Source organism: Myotis davidii, unplaced genomic scaffold (assembly GCF_000327345.1).
Source record: "Myotis davidii unplaced genomic scaffold, ASM32734v1 scaffold2314, whole genome shotgun sequence".
Taxonomy (NCBI): domain Eukaryota; kingdom Metazoa; phylum Chordata; class Mammalia; order Chiroptera; family Vespertilionidae; genus Myotis; species Myotis davidii.
The window spans coordinates 249632-274726 of record NW_006285722.1 but is presented as its reverse complement, the minus strand read 5'-3'; the positions used below and the strand labels follow the sequence as shown (position 1 = coordinate 274726).

The window sequence follows — 25095 nt, the reverse complement described above, 5'->3', positions numbered from 1 at the left end:
ACTCCTTATTAAATAGAATTCTGGAATTTAATAGCTGGTGCGTAGAGCAAGAGCAGAGCAGGCTTTTTGGACACTTTGCAAGAATCCAGTGTGGAGTCACTGTCAGCCATGGCTATTATGTCAGGCATCATGATGCCCAGAACTGAGGTAATGGGGTGAAACAAGAATGCCCTTAGGGTGGTCCTGGAACATCCCAAAACACAAGCCTGAACCCTCAGATAAGAACTTCATCTGGACACTGATATGAGTGGGACCACCACCTGCTGTGGGCTCTAAGAACTCAGAGCTTCCACTATTTGACACTCAAGCTTGGCTGTACCAGGAGTCGCACTTGGAGCTGGAAAGGACTTCTGCTCGACCAGACCATGTTGCCCCTGTAGCCGCCTGGCTTGAGCCCTAAGCCTGCCTCTCCATCCACAGCCCCCACTAGTGATCAGGACTTAGCACCGGGTGCTTACTATGCTCCTTGCTATGCCTGCTCTATCGTATAAGCTCCCCTTTCCTGCGTGTAACCTCTGTGTAATCCTCTTGGCTCCTTGGGGAGGTCTCCTCTAATAAAGCTGGCGTTGTGGAAAGACACAAGCATGTGTGACCCCATTTGGGGATGCTCCCTTACCCACTACAGCTGGAATTTCATAGGTAAGTCCAGAGAAATGACTGACTAGACTAGCTGAATTAGTGACAATGCCAGAAAGATTTCTTTGGTGTCTGGGAGACAGAATTAGATTCAGCTCCCATCATAACACTTACTACACTGCATCACAACTTTCTATTCGCTGTCTTGGTAGACTAGCTTTGAGGTCAGAGACCACATATATTCATCTCCATGTGCAGGACCCAGCACAGAATTCAGATCCCCTGACTCCTGGCTCTGACTCTAGGTTGCTGATTATCACATATAGGCTCAGGTGGGCATCAGTATAAAGTCCTAAGGCCTGAAAGCCCAAGAAAATGGATGTGCACTCTTTATAGCCTACATGTAGAAAAAGCTAAATGCTTAAGATGCTTGATCCCATAATCATTCTGAGATGAGGGAAGACTTGGAGCTGTTGGGCAGATACTAGTGAATTTATACACAACACACATGTTCCCAGGACTCCCTACCTTGTAGGTGCAAAGGAAGTCATATTGACTGCTGGAAGCCAATTCCAGCATGACAGCAGGGCTGAATCTGGGAATGGCTGATGGCATTTCCCCAAACCTGAAAAGGGAAGATTGCTTGCTGCCAGACAGTTCAGGGCATCTTAATCTACATGTTATTGCCTCCTACTGGCCAAACACCTGAACAGCCGTAGGCTAATTCCCCCATTCTGTCAATGGACTCTGTGTACGAAACCCTGACCCTTTGAAGTGTCTATCTCTACCTCACCTCAGGACAATTTGTGTTAATAAAAAGCATGGGGTCCTGAGGCAAGATCTTAGTTTCCTTTAAACTAGGCTCCTCTGACCCCCAGATGCCTTTCAAAATTATATTTTGTCTCTCGACTCCTATTTAATCTACGCACAGCCTTCTCCAGATTCCACAACCCTTCTTGATGCCGGAACAAACCCGGCATTAAGCAGCGAATTTCACCAACTCCATAGCTGCCTTTTCCTTTGGGTAACTGGAGTTTCATTTGTAAGGTTCTCTTTGCCAGCCAGTATCTCAAGAAGTTCCTAGAACCTTGGCCACTGCTTAGTTATTTCATCTCAGCTCCTAAGTATCTGTCACGCTTCCACACTCCTGTTTCTGCAAGCCCCTGGGTTTTACTCTCTTTTACCACCAGGGAAATACTCTCCTTACTCTGTGGTCTGCTTTTTGAAGGGTCTCAGAGCAATGATAAACCAAAAAGTGTTCTGAGGTGTAGATGGGCCACTCTGTTTAACATACAGCTCTCTCCTCCCCAGAATGTGCATTTGCCACCAGAATAAAGGAGTCCGGGAAGGATTTCAGTACAGTCACATTGTGCCTGGAACCACCATTCTCCTCCTCTCAGTCCTCATTGCTGAGTTCTGCTCATAGAACTCAATAGCATCTTCCCCCATCATGAACTTTCTCCCAGGGATCAAAAGGTTTCCGTTCCCTGCCAGGTTCACTAGGTACTGCCTGTGTCACATTAGTCTGTTGTGTTACATGTGACATAAACTGTTTCAATAGGTAGAATGAATTTGGAGAACTCCCAAGAGCCACTTCATTTCCTCATCCCTCAGAGCATAACTCAATGTTTACCTCCATGAAATTTCCCTTCTGCACCAGACGAGGATTCCTTCTTCCTCTACACTCCAAACCCATTGTCTTTATGAATAATTGGCCTTATAAGCAATTGACCTCATGTCCTTTTAATCACTTTCTTTAGGCGCCTCTAGTATTGTTACCATCTCAGCCACAGAGCTCCTGTGTAATAGGGAGCCTATTGTATACATTTTCTTATCTCCCACTGTTTGTGCACAGTAGATGCTCACAAAGTATTTGATAAATATTACATGAGTAATTATAATTGTACCCCTCTGTCTCACTCACACTTTATCTCTGGATGCAATAGACTTATCTAAAGTGAAGGCATCTTTAGATGCATGGGAAGATGGGTTTGTATGTATGTGTGTTCTTATTCATTATCAGTGTAGGGGTGAAGGAGAGGGATATCCTCTTTGGAGCTGACCCAAAAGGAGCCCATTGTTTTTTCTCTTGGGAATATTAGGCTGAGAGAGAGCCTGACAGACTCTGGAACTATACACAGTAGCACTCTAGAGATAGTCCAGAACTCTTGCTGAGATTCCTGGAGTTGCTTGTTCTCTACCCTTCCAACTGCTATGAACCTTGTTTAGATTCTTTAAGATGCCTTCATATCCTTTTAATACTTTTTTTTGCTTAATCTAGCTGGAGGCTGTTTCTGTTCTCAGCAACTAGGAGAGCCTGACCTAACAGTGGGATAAGTGGGCCACTGACAACATCACACAAATCATACTTGTCAAATAAAGGAAGGAAAAGCATTACCTGTCTTATCCAAGTATCCCACTTCATTCAAATAAACTAAATTATACTTTTTCCTTGGGAAAAAAAAAGAGTGGCCTTTAGCTCGCTGAGGAGGAAGGGGTAAGTTTGGGACCCAGCTAGTATTAATAACAAACAACCATCAGAAGTTATAGGGATAAAAATTATTTTCAAAAACATACATTTTACATATTGTTACACACCATCCTCATACCATCTACACTGAGGTAAACAGGTAAGTATAAAAACCGAGTAACATTTGCTGTATTTAAATACAAAGATGCCCTGATTGACTTTGCAAAGGGCAGATGGTAATTTGCATTGTTCCAACTGTTAAGTCTCACACAGTCCCCCTTTGGAGCCAATGGCCAGGCAATCTGTAAGTAGGATCTAGTTAAGCCAACTGTCTCCATCCATACACCCATTCAGTGAGTCACTGTTCCAAAAATACTTCAGGGTCTACTCTGTGTGAGGCACTCACTGTACTAGATAATGGAGACATCAAGATGAGTAAAATGTGATTCCCACCCATCAAGAAGCTCGCAGAACAGCAGTCAAATAACTACAGTACAATGTGATGTCATATAATACAGGCATGAGCAAAATATTGCCTCTAACTGCCTAGAGGAATGAAAGAAAGGCTTCAGAGAAAAGGTGATGCTTGAGCTAGAACTTGAAGCAAAAGGGAAACACTCCCAGAAAAAAATGTACTTTCAGCTCCTAATCCAAAGGACAGAAAATTTTGTTCCTAGTTTAGTGAGAGAAAAAGTAAAATACGAAATAATGACATCTATTAGGACCTCATACGGACAAGGCAAAACCATGATATATATAACTTATAAATCTGGAGCTCTTATCACTACACTTATAGCACCTAAGGACACAATCCCCATTAAGTTTTTCATGCTAAAAAAGTTCAACTTTAAATGTCTGGCTTATTCCATGCAATGGTCTTACCAGTGATATTTAACTCCTCTAAGAAGGTCTTTATGCTTAAATTTTTGTGGAAGGGAGTTTAAAATGCCATTTCTCACAAAGAGAATAAAATCCTGATTTTATATGACTGAATCTCACATTTACTAATTTTGAAACCAATTAATACCAATCTCTTCTTAGGAGTCAGAGGGAAAGAACTGATTTCTCTGCAGAAATGTTGGGCTTAAGGGACAAGGACAATTCTAAGTCATCAGACTATATGAGTTTCAATCTAACAATTTTTCTTCATTTTTGACTGTTAGCAAGAGCATCCTGAGAGATTAAACTAGTATTTAATAGTAAAAAAGGGGAAAAGCAGATCCTGCAAGACACTGAGAGTGTGGACTGCTGCCAGTTGAAGGAGGAAAAATATTAGGGATGTGCAAAGAGTGAAGAGTTGCTGTCCTATGCACAGTTCCTTCAAAGAGTGAGGACTCCTTCCTAACTTGATTAAGAGGTTTATGTATTTTTTTTAGAGACCATAAAAAGAAGGGTATGAAGGCACAAAAGGAATTTGAGATCCAATTGCAATTACTCATGCAACTGGTCCCTTTCTATATGGCATTATAGAAACCTCCTGAGTTTCATTTAACCAAAGAGTTAATGCTTTTACAGAAGGGGACTCCTGTGTCAGTGCATGGCACAACTCCTGCTTCCTTAGACCTTTCAAAAAATAATCCCCAAGTGCCTTTCACAAACCCTATAGACTGAGCTTCCTACATTAAAATATAGCATCAAAGTTCAAGCCTAGAATAACTGCAGAATTGTGGCGATGAGTTGTACTAGTTCCAAATGATTGAGTTTCTGCTCCAAACTGTGGCACAAAGAACATCATCCCGTGGACACAGTCAGGTTCACAGTGATGTACATATATATGTGGATGACCTGAGGCACAAGCTGTGATTGGTCCTAAGAAAATGAAAGGTAGAATCGGGTACAAAACCCACATATCATGATTTCTGGTCCTTGTTCAGCCAAAGCGTTGAGCTGCTTCATATCTGTGTTATACACATTTTGGATCTTTCTCGAGACTTGCTCTGGGTGCAGCATGACAAGGAAATGGTAACAGAATTCAAGGTATAGGTGCTACATTCATGGTAAGCTTCCCACCACAGGATATCTCAGATCTGCTGCCCTAGAGAGGACTTGATCCGATGATGGCTATTAGAGTTCAGTTTTCAAAATTTTGGGAATAATCTGATCATAGCCTTTTCTTCTTGTTACATTATAGGACAGGAATTTAGAGTATTCAGTCAACAGGTTTTCCCAGTAACAGGTGATGTCATCCATCCTCAAGTGGTTCATAATAAAATGGCTTCCTCTAGAGACAAAATTAACAAGAACTTTTTAAGCACAGCATTTAATAGTACTAATAGCTTATAATTGAGTGCTTACCTTGTGCCAAGCACTGTTCAGAGTACTTTATATGATTTAACTCTTTTGATCCTCAGAACCAACCCTCTAGCCATCATATCCACACATGTGCTCTTAGCAATAGAACTTAAATTTTTTTCTTAAAAACAAACATATAAACATTGAGTACTCATTTATCTCAATAATTTCAGTCTACTTCTATAAAATATGGGCTTAGGGCATTTGTGAATGTGTACTTTTCTCCCCGGAGTCGCTTTAATTTGGATTATCTCTGTATAATAAAGATCCAATCCAGTTATCACCATGGTAACACTATTAATATAACTTTGCTAGGGCAAAATAGGGATGATACAGTGGAAAAAGAAAAATGAACAGAACTTACCTTTCAGCAATTTCTTGAGCTATGTCATCATTTGCTTTTACAAAATGCAACAGTTCCCTACAATGGAAAGGATTATTAGACTCTGAAATATAGAACAAGCTTATTAGCACTAAATCAGAAATGCCATAGATTACAGTTAATCTCTAGGTATGTGGATGGTAGATTTGTTTTTAAAGGGAAGATATCAGGGTCCCCACAGGAACAAAATAACAACAAAAGTCCCCCCACATGCTAAAGACAATGTGTTCTAGTTTTGGGTCATATTTGAGAAAATAGAGAAACGTTCAATAACACACACCAAAAAGCCATAGTGAAGAAGACACTTCCCTCCTGTCTCCTGCTCTGCCCCTTATGTTTTGGGCCCCTCTCCTTCCTCTTTCTAGCTCCTCCCATCATGAGAGGAAATTTTTCTCAGCTTCACTGGGGGCAATTCTCATGCTGTATCAGAAAGTTTCTTAGACAATATAATAATATCCAACATCCCTATCTCCAGTCTTTGAGGGATTAGAGTTTTTTCACTGCGTACTGTCTGAATGTTACATTTTGAACCAGCACTAGAGCACTTTTTCAAATGAAATCCTACTGATAGCCTAGTTGGATAGAAGTTCAATAATATCTATGTCAACCGAATAAGAAAGAGAAAGCTCTTAATGGAAAAAGTCATCAGGAGTGGCTGGGGACTTAGAGGCAGATAAGGGGAGGGATTGGAATCTCTGCCTGGGAGAGAGTAGCTTACTGGACATTGGAGAGATCTGTTTTGACTGGGATATAGTGAACCCACGGCTTCAGCTGTGGATAGAAGAATTCCAGCCACTCATCACCAACGTGGAAAACCAGTGAACCACACAGGAAGAGGTGCTTGAACCGGAAACTGGCAGCTACACCTCGAAAATTAAACAGATACCTGAGAAAGAAAGAGCAGAATACACTTGGTACTACATACTTGCTGCCACAAAGGACCTTTTTATTTTCTTAATCCCTTCTCCCCTTCAATGACCCCTCTTCCTTCTCCTTCCATTTTGATTTTTCAAGGACACATCAGCATGTCCCCATGGAGTTTCCATAAACTCCTTGCTTTTCCAGGGGCTACAGGTTGTTCTAATAAATGTCAGGATGAGAGGGAAGGGATACTTTCTCCAGGCAGAGCTGGATAGGGCCAGGAGCTGGGTGCTGAGTAGAAAGGATACAAAGGCTCAGATGGAAATGATACCTCATACTTTCCTAAAAGCTAGCTAGGCCTCAGATCTCTAACTCATCATGCCCACCCCTAGCCTTGTTTCCCCCATAGGATATCCAATCTGGTCAAAAGCATCCCCAGTTCCCTCTTCTTCTGAAATCTGGAGAGGACAACCAGGCATGCCTAATCAACCTTCAAAGAAATACCTCCAGTAAAAAAATCTATCTTAGCCCTAGCCGGTTTGGCTCAGTGGATAGAGCGTCGGCCTGCAAACTGAACGGTCCTAGGTTCAATTCCGGTCAAGGGCACATGCCCAGGTTGTGGGCACGATCCCCAGTGGGGGGATTTGCAGGAGGCAGCTGATCCATGATTCTCTCTCATCATGGATGTTTCTATCCCTCTCCCCCTCTTCCTTCCTCTCTGAAATCAATAAAAATATATAATTTTTTAAAAAACCTATCTTAGAAAAAACATTTTCTTTTCAACATGTCTCATGCATGCACCTCTGTCTCCAACCAGCGTTGCTCCTCCCTATAGTTCCCACTGCGCGCTGCAATCAGCATTCATCTCTCTGAATCCCCCCAGCATCCTGTTCCTGATCTGGTTTTACCTGTTCTTCTAATTCCTAGTCCTGGCATTTAAATATTTTAGTTATATATGCTTTATTCATGTTGACCCTTAAACTGTGTTATTAACCTGATAAATACGTCATCTAACTTCAGCTGTTGACTGGGTGGGGTGTGGAGAGAGAGAACACCATCACCCTGATTAGCACACAGGCCTTATGGAAGCAGGGACCATATCTTATCTACACGGTTTCCCAAAGAACTTAGGTCAGAGCCTTGTGTGCAACATGTTCTCAGTAAGTAAGAGTTAAATGAATTATTGTGACTTTCATAAATCCCAGCTGGGCCCTGGTATTACAATTCTCACCCAAAGTGCAGCTCTTCCAAAAGCAAAAGGGAAACCGAGAGTCAGGAGTTCGGGAAGTCTTACTTGTATTTGCAGTGATCCACAAGATGGACATCCTTAGCAGCTGGCTTTCCCAAGGTATCCTTTAAGTGAAAAGGAAGTCATTAATATTAGTAATGGTAGCATTTATTGAAGACCACTGTGCAGCCAGCAAGGTAAACATTTCAAGAACATGATCTCATTTAAGTCTTATAATAAACATACTCTGGAAGCAATATTACCCCATTTTATAGATGAAGAAGCCAAAGCTTTGAGACTAGATTTGCTCAGGGTCACATGCCCTAAATTGTAGAGGTCATGGCCTACAGCAATATTTCACTCTATGTAATCTCAACACGCAGGAGGTCACAAGTGGCAGTTGTTGGGCTTAGAGGTGTAAACCACCCACAAATTTTGTTGGCCATGCAAAGTTTTGAAGTAAATATTCAAACCACTGCTAACACTTATAGGTAGTAGGATAGTCCTTACAAATACCCAGATTTTCGGCTTTTCTTGTAAAGAGAAAGAAGATGTGATAAACTGGGCACCTATCCCCCTCGAGAACAATGACTGGACCTTTAGCGCTCACTCCTGTGCCCCTTGGGGCCTCTGAAGCTGAGACACCCCCCCCCCATCTACGCATGTTCCAGCCACCCAAACAGATGGCAAACTCGTTGATGAGGGGAACAAGGCCAGTTTGCTTCTGCAGCCTCCTACAGTAGCTTCTCTGCTGAATGGATACATTTTTTTTCGTATTCTTTTATTTTTACACAAAGCTTCTTAAACTTCATTTGCACCCGTTTGATTAAAACTATCCTATAATAAATATACCCATCTTAAAGATATACTTCATTTTTCACACAAGAAGTTTAAAATTTTTTCTCATATCATGTGGAAGTTTCAGATGAGTACATTTCAGGCTTAAAGTCCTTTGAATAAGGCAAGATGTCATAGAGTTAATAGGACAGAGATGGGCTCCAAATCAAAGCCAATCTTTGCTGGCTATACCTTAGAATAGTTGGAGAGTTTTAAACAAATCAAGATGAGATTCTCATTTATTTGAATCATTTTTAAGCTCTCTGGCTGGACTGTATAGTCAGGGTTAAAAACCCCTGCTTTAAAACAGGGGTTGGCGGACTACAGTCCATAAGCCAAATCCAGTTTATTATTTGTTTTTTTGTATATAACCCATAAACTAAGAATATTTTTACCTTTCAAATGGTTGCAAAAAATCCAAAGGAGAATATTTTGACACATGAAAATTACATAAAATTCAAATTGCAGTGCCATAAAGCTTTATCAGTACACAGCCACGCTCATACATTTACACGTTGTTTATGGTTGCTCTCGTGCTCACGATCCACAAAGCCTAAAAAATTTACCATCTGGCCCTTGACATAAAAAGTTTGTGACCTCTGGTTTAAACCTTCAAAATAGCATAAAATACTACTCAGAACATGGGCCAGGAAAGCAATGTGAGTTTGAAAAAGAATAATTTACATGTGTGCTAATACTAGTTCATGGAACTTCCTCTACATTCTTCCCATGACGGACAGGGAACCTAATCTGAAATTCTACCCAGGTGGCAATGTTCTTTGAGTGAGAATGTTCGCTGCTTTAGTTTCTATTCAGATGACTGGTGATTACTTTCATAGACTTCCAGGCCTGGTTTTTGGTGTACTCTGCATCAACAAGTTTTGGGTTTTTCCGAGATAGAAGAATGAGAGGATCTCGTTCTGGACTTGTCCTATAAAAGAAACACATGACATAAAACTATGTGTTCTACACCATAATACTGTTCCCCATCTCTGGAAGGTAAGCAGTGATTGGACCCAATGCAACTCAGGTGGACAACTCACTGGTCACTTTCGTAGCAGAAGAGGGGGATATTGGATACTGCAGCCTCTAGGTGGTCCTGGGCTATCCCCACTTTACCCTTCAGGGATGAGAATTTGGTCCTTCTTTGCTTGCACCTAGTTTTTAAGATTATGATGTTCTAGTCACTACAGCCATATCCCAGGGAATGATTTCCCTTTTAGGAGGGTTCATGTAGCCTCTAAAATCAATAGTACCCATAGCTGTGTGACTATGTAATCACCACTCACCAAAAATAGCTGCATGACCTTCGTTGTGTGTGCTCTGTAAAGTCTATATAGTATTTAAATGAAAAAGAAAACAAAAAGGCTTAAAACCCTAAGATTATATGGAGAAATTGTCCTTGCTAAGTGGTCTTGACATTGAGGGGTGCCATGGATCCCTTGAGAATGTGACAAGAACTATGGACTCCCCTCTCTAGAAAAAATGCACATATCCCCCTGTAATTTCAAGAAAGTCCTAAAACCTTTGAAGTCCGCACATGGATCCCACGTTAAGAATCTGTGATCTCAAGAACTGAGCATCAGAGAAGTTGATAAGGAACAATAAGCAGTGGCTGAAGCTCATCTGCACTTGAAGTCCGCTGCTCACGGTAAATAGAGGGTGGGATCTCTGATGAGGACTCACTGAGAAAATGACAAAACCCTCTCTTCACAGTCTCTTCTGTATTCATCTGTTCAACACACATTCATTATGTGTCTACGTGGCAGATGCTGACCTTGACACTGGGGATACCGAGCTGGACACGGAAGGGGTCCTTCCCCAACCTTTCCCTTTCCCTCTTCCTCTCCGTTTTTATAGTTTCGGTCTGTGCTCTCAACCACTATGTGGCAGCCACATGGTCTGATGAAAAAAGCAGTCAGGAGGTCCAATGACGGTATTAACCAGCAGAGTGACTGGGCAAGGTCATAGCTACTCCTAGGAAACTGTCATCGCTCAGGCAAGAAGACAGCTCATCTTTCCGTTCAACGTTATATACTCAATGCCCATCACCCGTGGCACTCTGCAAATATCTGTTGAATTACTGGGTGAACTTCGAATTGCAGTTCAAGTAAGAGTGCTTTGGGCAAATAATTTGAGTTCTTATCTAGTCTAAAATTCTGTGATTCTATGTTTATGTCTTAGTCTTCGTTGTAAGATAGAGTTTGCTACATCCTCAAAATTACTTACATTTTACACATTAACTGTAAGAATATCTTTGTAAAATGTCCAAAAATATAATCACCTCGATCCTCGGAAATATGCTGTGGAGTTTTTCTTTTTCCATGGCCACTGTGCTGCTGACCTGAAAACAGATTTTGATTAGTTCCTGTGTTTTCTTCTTAACTTTATAAGGATGTGTTCTAACCATTTCTGAGGATAAGTTCAGAGCTTTACATTTTTAAATTAAGTCTGAGCCAGGCTATTCAAAAGAAAAATCTCACCCTGGCTAGTTTGGCTCAGTGGATAGAGCGTCAGCCTGTGGACTGAAGAGTCCCGGGTTCGATTCTGGCCTAGGGCACATGCCTGGTTTGCGGGCTTGATCCCCAGTGCGGGGCATGCAGGAGGCAGCCAATCGATGGTTCTCTCTCATCTCATTGATGTTTCAATCTCTCCCTCTTCCTTCCTCTCTTAAATCAATAAAGAAATATATTTTAAAAAAAGAAGAAAAAGAAAAATCTCTAAATGGCATGCTGTTCCTTTTTGGTATTACTTCATTCCTCTGGAGGTGTTAGCTCGTAATATCTACAAATCTACTGCTCCATTACTAAGTTGACATCATTGAAAGAAAAGTTCCCAAACACTGAATGACATGTTTAGGCTATTTAATTCAGAGGATTTCTTCCCTACTTTAAGTAGAGTGCTGTCGATAAACTAACATACAGATAGGACTGCAGAAAATATCAGAAATTAAATTAAGGGCAAGAAAACAAATCATGTTTTGGAGACATAGGAGATGTCGTTAGATTTTGTCTGATTTTGCAAAGCACCCTGGCATTCTTGAAACTGTACTAAGTGCTCCACAAACACGAAGTCCCTGAAACTCAGTTCTCGGAACACACATTACCCCGACCAGCATTCCTTGCTGAACCTACTAGCTCACAGACATAGCATTCTTTTTTTTTTTTTTTCAAATTTTATTTTTTATTACAAAGGGTATTACATATGTGTCCATTTTTTTCCCCGCCCTAGACAGTCCCCTAGCCTCCCCTATTCCCCAGTGTCTTATGTCCATTGGTTAGGCTTATATGCATGCATACAAGTCCTTTGGTTGATCTCTTACCCCCCTACCTCCCGCCCCCGAACCCTCCCCGGCCTTCCCGATGCAGTTTGACACTCTGTTTGAGGCAGCTCTGCCTCTGTATCTATTATTGTTCAAAAGTTTATAATGGTCTCAATTATCCATGAATAAGTGAGATCATGTGGTATTTTTCTTTCATTGACTGGCTTATTTCACTTAGCATAATGCTCTCCAGTTCCATCCATGCCGTTGCAAATGGTAAGAGTTCCTTCCTTTTTAGAGCAGCATAGTATTCCATCGTGTAGATGTACCACAGTTTTCTAATCCATTCATCTACTGATGGGCACTTAGGCTGTTTCCAGATCTTAGCTATGGTGAATTGTGCTTCTATGAACATAGGGGTGCATATATCCTTTCTGATTGGTGTTTCTGGTTTCTTGGGATATATTCCTAGGAGTGGGATCACAGGGTCAAATGGGAGTTCCATTTGTAGCTTTTTGAGGAAACTCCATACTGTCTTCCATAGTGGCTGCACCAGTCTGCATTCCCACCAGCAGTGCACAAGTGTTCCTTTTTCTCCACATCCTCTCCAGCACTTGTCGTTTGTTGATTTGTTGATGATAGCCAGTCTGACAGGTGTGAGATGGTACCTCATTGTTGTTTTGATTTGCATCTCTCGGATGATTAGTGACTTTGAGCATGTTTTCATATGTCTCTTGGCTTTCTGAATGTCCTCTTTTGAAAGGTGTCTATTTAGGTCCTTTGCCCATTTTTTGATTGGATTGTTTATCTTCCTTTTGTTAAGTTGTGTGAGTTCCCTATAAATTTTGGAGATTAAGCCCTTATCAGATATGACGTTGGCAAATATGTTTTCCCACACAGTGGGTTTTCTCGTTGTTTTGTTGATGGTTTCTTTTGCTGTGCAGAAGCTTTTTATTTTGATGTAGTCCCATTTGTTCATTTTCTCTTTAGTTTCAAGTGTCCTAGGAGCTGTATCAGTGAAGAAATTGCTTCGGCATATGTCTGAGATTTTGTCGCCTTTGGATTCTTCTAGAATTTTTATGGTTTCCTGTCGTACATTTAAGTCCTTTATCCATTTTGAGTTTATTTTTGTATATGGTGTAAGTTGGTGGTCTAGTTTCATTTTCTTGCATATATCTGTCCAATTTTCCCAGCACCCTTTATTGAAGAGACTATCTTGGCTCCATTGCATGTTCTTGCCTCCTTTGTCAAATATTAATTGAGCATATTGGTTCGAGCCAATTTCTGGGCTCTCTATTCTATTCCATTGATCTATATGCCTATTCTTGTGCCAGTACCAGGCAGTTTTGAGAACAGTGGCTTTGTAATACATCTTGATGACAGACATAGCATTCTTAACTTTCTTCGTAGGAACCTTGCACAGAAGTTTTTCAATGTCTTCCTCTGAAAATGGAGGAGAGGGCTCAACCGCAGTTAAAGAGGGCTTGCTGGTCTACATTGGTGAAATGAGGCTTAGCTTACAAACTTTTTAGGTAGAGATACTTTTCAGGCATACAGTGTTACATTACTCATTTCTCTCTGCTGAGAGCACTGCTCCATGTTTCCCGGCATATCTCCAGCCCTTTCCTGCTGGTTCACCTTTTACCAGTTCTCCAGCCCAAAACCACACTTTCTCATTCTCTGCCCCATTTTCCATTCCACCAAAATACAAACACTACAGCACTTGGTTTTTCGTTTTGTGGATTTTTCAGCAGAAAAATGATATGTGCTCATTATATGAAATTCTAATGAGAAATCATCAAATAAAAGCAGAGAAAGCATCGTCAAATTCCCCTACTAACAGATAAACCTTTTAACAATTTAATGTTTCAATGAAAAATTTCCTTCCAGTCATCTCTCCTATCAGGGATCTAACTAGAGGGCAATTTGACCCTCTCCCTCAGGGGACATTTGGCCATATCGATAGACATTTTTGATTGTCACTCCTGGGGGATTGCTACTAGCCACTAGTGGGCAAAAGCCAAAGGATGTTGCTAAACATCCTATATTGCACAGGACAGCACCCTACAACAAAGAATGATCTGGCCCCAAATGTCAATAGTCCCAAGACTGAGAACCCTTGTTCTATATAACAGATGATATCATCCATGATGTTGGGTAACATTCTGATGAGGACATATATTATAGATAATAACAGCCAACACCTATATAGCACTTACTATGTTCCAGATACCGTTCTAAGTGATTCATACCTTTATTAACTTATCCTCACAACCTTATGAGGTGGGTTTCATTTTTCTTAACAGTTGAGGCTCTTATGAGGTTAAGTAATTTGCCCACAAGTCCCATAGCTAAGAAGAGCCAGGAGTTGAACCCAGGGTCCTTGTCCTTAAGCCCTATACTAATTTTATTTTCACTCACGTACGGTATGTCATAATTTGTTTCTTATGGATGGACTTTTAGGTAGTTTCCAACTTTTTGCTTTAAGAAACAACACTGTAGTGAGTATCCTCATACATACATCTTTGCACACTTGTCAAATGAACCCATCAGGATAAATTCTAGAAGTGAAATGGCAGGGTCAAAGGATATATACACTTTAAACTTTGATATATTTTGCCAAACTATCCAACAAAAAACTGTATTAATGTATACTCAAATTTTTAGTATACATTTCCTTGGTGCCTGGGAAATTTGTGTTTAATATACACAGTCTTGAATGATGCATCATCTCTATTTCCTCTCCCCCTCATTCTTCCTACCCTCCTACCTACTTCTCAAAAGACCTATCTTAGAACTTCTTTTCCGGGCAAGTGCTAACAGTGGCCACCACAGTCTGGGGTGTCCCAGCCCTCTTTGATTACCCTCTCCCCCCACCTCTGACAGTAGAGAGTGAAATCTTTAAATCTACAGGGACAATGAATTCTCCTATAGAATGAAAAATAAGTCAATAGGGACAAACTCCCCCAAAATTATAAAAATAGAAAAATGGCAAGCCAATGTAGTTGGATAAACAAGCAGACTATTTAAGTTTCAAGGTAAAAAATAAAATCACATAGCTAGAGATTCTAAATGGAAGGATCTAAGAAATAAAATGGCAATTCTATAATCCTATATAATAAAAGCCCAGCCCTAACTGGTTTGGCTCAGTGGATAGAGCATCGTCCTGCGGACTCAAGGGTCCCAGGTTCGATTCTGGCCAAAGGCATGTACCTTGGTTGCGGGCACATACCCAGTAGGGAGTGTGCAAGAGGCAACTGATTGATCTTTCTTTCTCATTGATGTTTCTAACTCTCTATCCCTCTTCCTTTCTCTCTGTAAAAAGTCAAGAAATATATTTAAAAAAAAAAAAAAAAAGCCCAGCGACCAAAATGGCAGAACTACCAGAATGACCAGAGAACAGAATGACTGCAGCCCCTCGCCCCGGCTGGCCCACCCCCCAGTGGGAATCCCCACCCCAATCGGGGGCATAGCCAGCCTGCAAACCACCCCTGTCCCCTCGCCCTGGCCAGTCCCATCCCCCAGCGGGGACCCCCACCCCAACTGGGGGCATGGCCAGCCTGCAAACCGCCCATGGCCCCTCTCCCTGGCTGGCCCTGCCCCCCAACGGGGACCCCTACCCCAATCTGGGGCCCCCACCAGGCAGGCGCTGCCCCCCTTGAAACCTTATAGAAGATAGTAGTTAGGTGCCAAAATTCTAAATAATAAAAGCCCAGCGACCATAATGTCAGAACGACCAGAACAACTGCTCAACCAGTCACTATGAGGTGCACTGACCACCTCTCAGTCCCTTTCCCTGGCTAGCAGGCTCTGATCGCCTGATGGCAACCGGGGAACCAGGGAGGGGTGGCGGGGGATGCGGGTGGCACCAGGCCTAGGACCCCATCCCACCAGTCGCCCCACACGCAGAGGGCAACCCGTGGTGGGGGCAGGGCTGGCGAGTGGGCGGGAATGGCTGACCTCTTGTTCCCTTCTCCCAGCCATCAGGCTCTGATTGCCCGAAGGCGAACCGGGAACCGGGTGGGTGGCAGCGGAGGAAGATGGCCCTGATCGCAGGCCAGGCCTAGGGACCGTACCCACACACAAATTTTGTGTGCTGAGCCTCTAGTCATAAATAAATTCAGTTGAAGAATATAAGGGGAAGGTATCAAAAGAAAAAATTCATCTAAGATTAAATTTTAAGACACAGTCTACCTCACTATAAGTTGCTTATTAACTTACAACGGGGGAAATAGTAACTATACAATGAAGGAAATGGATAACACCTTGACAAGGTGATCCAAATCAACATCACTACTAATGAGGGGTGGATGGATGAAAAATGACTTATGTGGTAAGTAAATTTGGACCAGCAATGCATAAACTGAATCTGATCATGAGGAAACAGACAAAACCAAATTGAAGAATGTTCTGCATTCTTCAAAATGTCAATGTCATGAAAGAGAAAAATAAACTAAAAGCTGTTCCAGATCAAAGGAGACTGAAGAGACAAAACAACTGCATGCAATACATGATCTTGGCCTGCATCCTGTACTGGAAGGGGAAAGCACTATATAGGGCATTACTGAGACTATAAAGTGTTGTATCAATACTGTTTCCTGAATTTGGTAATTACAGTGTGGTCATAAAAGAGAACACCCTTGCTTTTAGGAAATATGCAACTAAAATATTAAAGGGTAAAGGGTCATACTTTGAAATAGCCCATAAAAACCAAATTATGTGCCCTAACAGGTTTCGTTCAGTAGGTAGAGCGTTGGCCCGTGGACTGAAGTGTCCTGAGCTTGATTCTGGTCAAGGGCACATACCTTGGTTCCAGGCTCGATCCCAGGCCCTGGTTGGGACACGTGTAAGAAGCAACCAATTGATGAGTCTCTCTCACATTGATGTTTCCTGGTGTGGCTCAGTGGTTGAGTGTCGATCTATGAATCAAGAGGTCACAGTTCAATTCTAGGTCACATCACATGCCCAGGTTGTGGGTTCGATCCCCCATAGGAGGTGTGCAGTAGGTAGCTGATTGATGATTCTCTCTCCTCACTGATGTTTCTATCTCTCTCCCTCTCCTTTCTTCTATGAAATCAATAAAAATATATTTTAAAAAATTAATTCTGAAATGAAATGGGATGGAACCAACAGGCCAAGGCATATCTCAATCATATATAGAGAGGATCTGAAGGAAGCTTGTCTTTGAGATTCCTACGGGACATTGATGCCCACTCTATCCCCACCTAACAGACTTAGCTCTAAATTATAAAGTGAATTTCTGTTCCTCTAAGTAATGTTCTATCCTCCCTCACAACACGCTCATTCATTTTTTCCCCTCATTATAAAAGTAATTCACTCTTAGAGAATCTTAAAAGCATAGAAATGTTTAAAGAAGAAAAGGCTTCTACAATCTTCCACAGAGACACTGCTGATAGTTTAGAGCAGGTTCGTCTGTTCTTTTTCTATGGATACATAGATCATTTATGCACAGGTAAAATTACTTTTGCTATAAACAGTTTTTTGTCTTTTATTTTTAACTTAGGAGTTAGTCATTTTAAGATAATTGCTTTTATGCTACTGTTTATTTCAAGAAGACCCATAAAGAGGGAAAAACATAACCTCCCTAAAGGACCTACCTTACCAGATCTTCTCTGAAGAGGTCCCACCGTCCAAGACCCGTAGGATAAATTGGCCAAACAGCGGGTCCCCCTTCCCAAAAGGTCCAAGCAGGATACATGATATCATGGTACTCTGATGTCTTCAATAGAAACAGAAAGGTCGTTCTAAATCAGTTGCACAACAGAGGGAAAAGCAGCCAACTGCATTCATGCCACAGGATCTGGACAAAGGCCTTGCAAGCCCTAGTGCCACATTGTCAAAGATAAAGCTGCCCTAGTCTGCGAAGTCTAGACTCCGGTCATTAAAGAACAAAAATGACCACGAGTTAAAATTCATGGATTTGAAACTGCACTGAAGGCCAACTTTCCCAGTTCCCCAAAGTTCCGTTTTTCTAGAGGACATCCACTGTCAGGGTTTTTAGTTTAAGGAAATAATATACACAATCCTGAATGATGACAATCCTGTTGATGAATATACAACAATCCTCCAAGTCTCTCATCTTTTAGCTGCTATGACACTTGGAGTATATACTGACTCACCAGTTCTTGGTTATTTCCTAGATGGGTCTTTTGAGAGCAAGAATTAGGAAATACAGTGCGGTGGTTTAGAATGCGGGCTTGTGAGACAGATCGTCCGAATCTGAATGCTGACTCCACCTCTTTTCAGCTCTAGACAAGTTACTTAATCTTTCTACGCCCAGTTTCCTTATCTTTATAATGGGAGAAATGATATCAATAATACTATCTATGTAATAGGCTTGTTTTGAATATTAAATGAGCTATACATGTAAAAAGTTTAGAACAGCACCTGACACATACTGGGTACTCAGTAAGTGTCACTGCTGAACTCACATTGGTTGGTCAATAAATTCTTGGTTACTCATCTATCAGGGTTAGAAGTGCTGATGGGCAGAATGGGGTAAGAGGTGTTATCTCACATCTTCTGAAAAAAGTTTGAAACCATTTGTTTCCTTTTTATGGTTATTTCTGTTAAAACTCTGGCGACTCACCCTTGTTGGTTAGAGCATTATCTGGATACGCTAAGTGGAGGGTTCAATCCCCAGTCAGGGCACATGCAAGCAACCAATGAATGCATAAATAAGTGGGACAACAAATCGATGTTTCTCTTTCTGTCTCCTCCCTCCCCTCTCTAAAAAGAAAAAAATTTTGGCCACTGATAAACCTCTAACACTACTGTTTCTTCCATTGGAATCACACATGCAATATGCTGTTTGCATTCTCTCAAATACTTAAAAATGTATTTGAGCAGCCATAGCTGCTCAATAGAAGATGCACAATTACTATAAAGTTGACAGTCTAAAATGCCTCCTTTGGCCTTAGCCGGTTTGGCTCACTGGATAGAATGTCCAACCACAGACTGAAGGGTTCTGGGTTCGATTCCAGTCAAGGGCACGTACCTGGGTTGCAGGCTCGATCCCCGTGCCAGAGGCAACCAATCAATGTGTCTCTCTCACATCCATGTTTCTCTCTCTTTGTTTCTCCCCCTCCCTTCCACTCTCTCTAAAAATCAATGAAAAAAATACCCTTGGATGAGGATTTAAAAGAAAAAAAAAATCCCTTACTTGGAAAGTAGAAGTCACTGATTAAAAAAAAAAAAAAAGGAGGGCGGTAAAGATGAAAAGGAAGTTAGTATACTGATGGTCATACTTTATTATCCTCAGAAACAACAGGTAAATAACAAAGTCCTCACTGACTTATATGGGGAGCCTCTATTTGTTCGTCTGGACGGTGTTCATGACAAACAATGGGACCAGGCACTTTTGAGAAATGAGTCTAAGTCATGGGAAATGCGCACAAATGTGCCTCAGACCACTTGCAATACAGGAAATAAACAAGTCTGGAAGGAAAGTAAACTGTGATAAAGAAAAGGTGGGGGTAAAAAGTCCCTTTGCTTTGGGAAAACCAAATCAGAGATGATGTTCCTTTTCGCAAAGTCCACAGGGTTTTCCTAAACCTACTCTTCCCCATAGAATCTTCCACCCACTCCCTTTTCGTTCCCCCACCCCTGCCCTCAAATGCATTCAAACTCAGCCTCCGGGGATCCAAGGCCCATCCCTGCCAATACACCATTTACAAGAACCTGAGCTCTGGCAACACATTAACTGTCCCAGGTTCCACAAGCCCACAGATGTGTCCTAGTATCCTATCCTTCCATAACTGGACCCAAAGACCACCCTCTCGCAAATCCCTCTTGGATATCCCAGGCCTAGCCCCCTCAATGTGCTGCTTGGACACAAACTGTGTGGAGTGATCTAACACATTCGGTTTCACTGTTAGCCATGCTGGGCCCCTGGGAAACAGTGACACATAAGCCAGATGTTACCAAATACTGTGGCTGATGTACATATTATAGGAGCTCAACAAATATTTTTTAACCCATTGTACGCCATAGGCGCCTGTAGATGCAAGCGGCAGACCTTCCCCACACGCCACACACGTCTATAAAAAAATGTTTTCCCTAAGTGGCAGCCCTGACCGACTTTAAAATCATTTTTTGTGTGAATTTTCAGCTGAAAATATTCCAGAACACCCAAATTGTGAGTAATATATTTATTTTTATAATATTCATTGCAAACTGATTTTTTAAATTAAATTCAAAATATCATGGCGTCTGGGGATGGTTTCCGTTTAGGACGCCAGGCAGTTAACTGGTTAAATGTGCTCTCTAATTCCAAGCCCAGAAGCTTTCTCGGGTGAAAAAAGTAAGGTCAGTGTCTAGATATTCTCTCTCTCTCTCTCTCTCTCTCTCTCTCTCTCTCTCTCTCGGATCTCTGAACCCCACCTCCAATGTCCACTAGGTTCTTCAGGCCTCTCCTTCCCTACCCTCTATCACTAGCTCTATAGACACTTAAGCAATCTCACATTACTTACAGATCTTCAACCCTATCTCCTCAGTCTCATTGCTCAACTACTGTGAAACTAACAGGGACACAGACTCAGTTCTGGATCTCAGGTCCCATCCTCACCGTGATCCCTTAGACCAGCCGTGGGCAAACTACGGCCCATGGGCCAGAACCGGCCCGTTCGGCTGTTCTATCCGGCCTGCGGAGCCAAAAGAGCGGAGGGTTCTCTTGCTCTCCCCTCTGCTCCTTCACCAGCAGCAGTGTTAACATGTATTAGTTCACACAAACACTCCATCCATGTTTTTGTTCCGGCCCTCCGGTCCAGTTTAAGAACCCATTGTGGCCCTTGAGTCAAAAAGTTTGCCCACCCCTGCCTTAGACTCTGTCATAGGACAATCATCTCCTGCTCATATCCTAGAGCAGGGTGGGGAACATCTGGCCCACAGGCAGTATAAGGCTCTCGAGATCATTTGGTCTGGCCCTGCCAAGGCATTAGGGGTGAATTAATTAAATGTTTGACCAAATATTGCAGGCTAATTTTTAAGTTGAGAATTTTGTATGGCCTGTGAATGATGTTATGGATATCCAAATGGCCCAGCCAGCGTGGCTCAGTGGTTGAGCATCGACCTATGAACCAGGAGTTCATGGTTCAATTTCCAGTCAGGGCACATGGCCAGGTTTCGGTCTTGATCCCCAGTGGGGGGTGTGCAGGAGGCAGCCAATCAATGATTCTCTCTCATCATTGATATTTTGATCTCTCTCTCCCTCTCCCTGACTTTCTGAAATCTATCTATCTATCTATCTATCTATCTATCTATCTATCTATCTATATACATATTATCCAAATGGCCCTTGGCAGAAAAACGGTTCCCCACCCGTCCTAGAGGCTCACCCTGCATCCCCTCATATGGCTCTTCCTATGCTCACCTTGCTGAAGGAGAAGACTGGAATGGCAGGCTCCATCCATTTAGGAACCTGAGGATAATCTCGTACATTGATCACCATCTCCATGTCAGGAAGGTGCCCGATAACTTCCAAAATAAAGTGTTCCACACCACTGCATCTGTCAAACAGAAATACCATAGATTCACCAGAGCAGTGCCTGCTCTAGGACAAGGCAGTGTCCCAGGCACACTTCATTTTATTTTTTAAATATAGTTTATTATCATGACATTCTTTTTTTTTTCTCATTGATTTTTAGGGAGAATGGAAGAGAGAGGGAAAGACAGAGAGAGAAACATCAATGTGAGAGAAACACATCAATTGGTTGCCTCCTGCACGAGCCCTGACCAGGGCCCAGGCAGGGAGGAGCCTGCAACCAAGGTACGTGCCCTTGACCAGAATCGAACCCGGGACCCTTTGGACCGCAGGCTGATGCTCTATCTGCTGAGCCAAACTGGCTAGGGCCCCAGGCGCACTTTAAAAAAAATGTTTTTAGCCTCCTGCATGCCCCCTACTGGGGACTGAGCCTGCAACCCTGGCATGTGCCCTGACCAGGTCTTGAACTGGTGACCTCTTCGTGCATGGGATGATGCTCAACCAACTGAGCACACTTGCCGGGGCTGGAAGTTTTATTTACTAGTATATAGAAGACTCCTAAAAGTGAGGTTTATCATTAGTTGTATCATCAGTCCATGACCCTCCTGCTCACCCCCAACTCTCACCCCACTGATTCATAATTTGTAGCTCTAGCTACTCCTCATGATTTTCTACCATGTTACTTCGCATACTTGGTATCTAGAACAATAGTTGGCCTTTGACAATCCATGCTTTGCCTCCACCTTCAGCATAGCTCACTCCTGCTAGGTCTCATCAGCCTGTGTCCTGCAACTACAACATCCAGAGAAAGAGGAGGGACAGAGCAAAGGCCAGTATAGCCAGTGACATGCCCAAGCCTCACCAAGAGAGAAGACAGGCTTTGATGTAGGAGAAGGGAGGATAGGAGTTGGCAAGAAAAATTCCCAGGCAAGAAGAGCTTGTCATGGGAGGAGGAATTGACCTGGGGGGTCCCTTTAATGAGCTTCCCATAAGGACAGAATCAAGTAAGCCCCTATGTAACAAGGTCAGAAGATATATTTGCCTTATAACTCTTACCTTGAGGGAAACATGCAGTCATTTTCTCGGTATAATCTGTTCTTAATGATCTGATAGTGGGTTCCCAGCTTCCGCCTGACTACCTCTGCCATCATCTTCCTTGAGATACCTCCTCGGAAAGGAGTCAGATCCTCTTCTATGACACTAGGAAAGAATGGGAATCGTCAAGGAAAGCAGGCCAAGGTGGTGGCACCGTTCTGCCTACTTCCTTGGGTTTAGGGTTAGTATTAAAGAACACAGTAAGCTGAGGGAAAGAATAGAGGGCAGGAACGAGTACCCTTTCCCCCAGAGCACCTTAGGGAATCTAAAACATCACCAACATCAAAGTCACCAAACGGAAAAAAGAAGTAAATTTCTCTTCTTCTTCCTCCATCTGCATTGCCCCTCCCTTGCCTGATGCATATTCCACCTTCCCTTCACAAGCCACATCTGCGTGCTCCAGTCACTGCAGCCAACTGACGTCCCCTCCTCTGAATCCCACAGAAGGTATAGCTTATGTCTTGCATTCTGACACTGCCTGACTCCCTTGTTCTGGTCTGCCTGGCTCCTACCCACCCCACCCTAAACCATAGCAGCCTAACAGCAATAACAAAAAATTACATTTGTTTTTTTTACTGATTTTTTTTTTTTTTTTTTTAGGGAGAGAGATAGAGAGATGGAAACACTGATGGGCTGACTCCTGCAGGCACCCTACTGGGGATTGAGCCTGCAACCCTGGTATGTACCCTGACTTGAATCGAACCGGGGACTCTTAGTTCATGGGATGATGCTCAACCACCAAGCAACACTAGCCAGGCAAATTACACTATTTTGGATCCCTTTTATAAAGTTCAATACATAATAAGCTTTTAATAAGTATCATAAGCACTAGGTGAATTTTTTGAGGAGCTGTGGAATACTATATAATAAAAGGGTAATATGCAAATTGACCCTAACAGCAGAACAACTAGGAATGACTGGTCACTATGACACACACTGACCACCAGGGGGGCAGACACTCAATGCAGGAGCTGCCCCTTGGTGGTCAGTGCGCTCCCACAGGGGGAGCTCTGCTCAGCCACAAGCCAGGCTGACGGCTGCCAGCACAGTGGTGGTGGCGGGAGCCTCTCCCACCTCCTCAGCAGGGCTAAGGATATCCGACTGCAGCTTAGGCCTGCTCCCCGCTGGCAAGTCGACATCCCCCAAGGGCTCCTGGGCTGCCAGAAGGATGTCTGACTGCCAGCTTAGGCCCGATTCCCTAGGGAGCGGGCCTAAGCCAGCAGGTGGATATCCCCCAAGGGGTCCCAGACTGCGAGAGGGCACAGGCCGGGCACAAATTTTTGTTCACCGGGCCTCTAGTAACATAATAAGTAGTTAAAGGACTCTGATATTCAGCTGATGCAGAAGCTGAGACCCAGAGAAGTTAAGTGACTGGCCATGGGGATAATGAGTGGGAGTTCTGAGACTAGAAGTGAGTATTGCTTTCAGAGTACTCTTTCTTCCACACTCCAGCCCTAATTTGCATACTTTAAAAATAATCAACAGGAAAGGTATCATTAGCTTCATTCATAAATACGTTCATTCCTTCAACAATATTTATTGAGCACTTGCTGAGAGCCACACTAGGGATACAACGGTGAGTGACCTGAAGAAGTTTTCAGTCCAGTGGGAAAAACAGACAAGCACAGGTACTGACCCCCACAAGGAGTGAGCAGCGGGGAGAAGGCTGAGACCACCTGGGCCTCTCCCATCCCAGGGCAATTTTATTCCCTAGAAATAGGAAACCACCTCAGGAACCCCATCTGCTTTCACAAATATGCTTGGCTCTATGACCACTGCAACCAAGGCCTCTTAGAGATCTTAGGGGACTTGCTTGTGACAAGAACTAAATTCTCAAAGACAAATAAATCAAAGAACCGACTCACCCACGGTAGCAGCTGCAGTTTTGACTCGAACATGGTTCATAATTCTCCAAAGACCTGTTAATTTGGTCAATAAATACTTTCCATTTTGAACCTTCAAAAAGGGAAATGAATGAAAGTTAACAAAATACCCCCCCGAACATTCTTACTTGCTAGTGTCAGACAGGCAGAACCAATAGACGGCCGAACGTTCTAGACACCCGGCTTCCCACCTTACTGGTGGAAACGGAAACCTAGGGAGGATTCCTTCTGTAACTCTCCAGCGAGTCTGCTCCTGCACTCTGCCGTCAGGTAGCCAAGAAACTGGAAACTTCCCCCCGCTTAATGCCTGACGCTCAGAAGGCTACGGATATACAGTACGGCACTGGTGAGAGTTACACCGATTCCCACCGTTTACTCACAAAACTGAGTCCTATAAAAACGATCAATTAAAAGCCACAGACATTAACCCTCCCTTCATCCCTTCTGGCAATGGTCTGAGAAAACACACACCACACAGAGCCACATCCCGTGCACGGGGTTTACCCCCCAGTGTTTTCCAGCGGGATGCAGAGCTGGCAAGCGCGGGCGATGCCTGCTGTGGATGACCAGAGGGATTCCCTCTCCTCCCCCACTGTCACTCGGAATCCCGGAGAACCGCTTACTCTCCAGGACCCGGGGCAGGAGAGGCAGCGGCGGACTCCCACTCTCCGCCCCAAGCCCCCTCCCTCCCCACCCGCACATCCTGC

At 43.0% G+C, this 25095-nt stretch overlaps 1 protein-coding gene across 1 annotated transcript; it reads right to left on the bottom strand.

The window, feature by feature from the left end:
- Nucleotides 1-3123: 3123 nt before the first annotated feature.
- Nucleotides 3124-24483, bottom strand: POGLUT1 (protein O-glucosyltransferase 1; the record flags this gene model as incomplete). The annotated part of the gene is made up of 10 exons (XM_015559268.1): nucleotides 3124-5267; nucleotides 5703-5759; nucleotides 6439-6606; nucleotides 7876-7934; nucleotides 9478-9577; nucleotides 10931-10990; nucleotides 17527-17648; nucleotides 21300-21435; nucleotides 22467-22610; nucleotides 24371-24483. Coding segments are annotated over 10 exons (1116 nt in total), but the record flags the coding sequence as incomplete, so codon positions are not given.
- Between the last annotated feature and the right edge of the window lie 612 nt (nucleotides 24484-25095).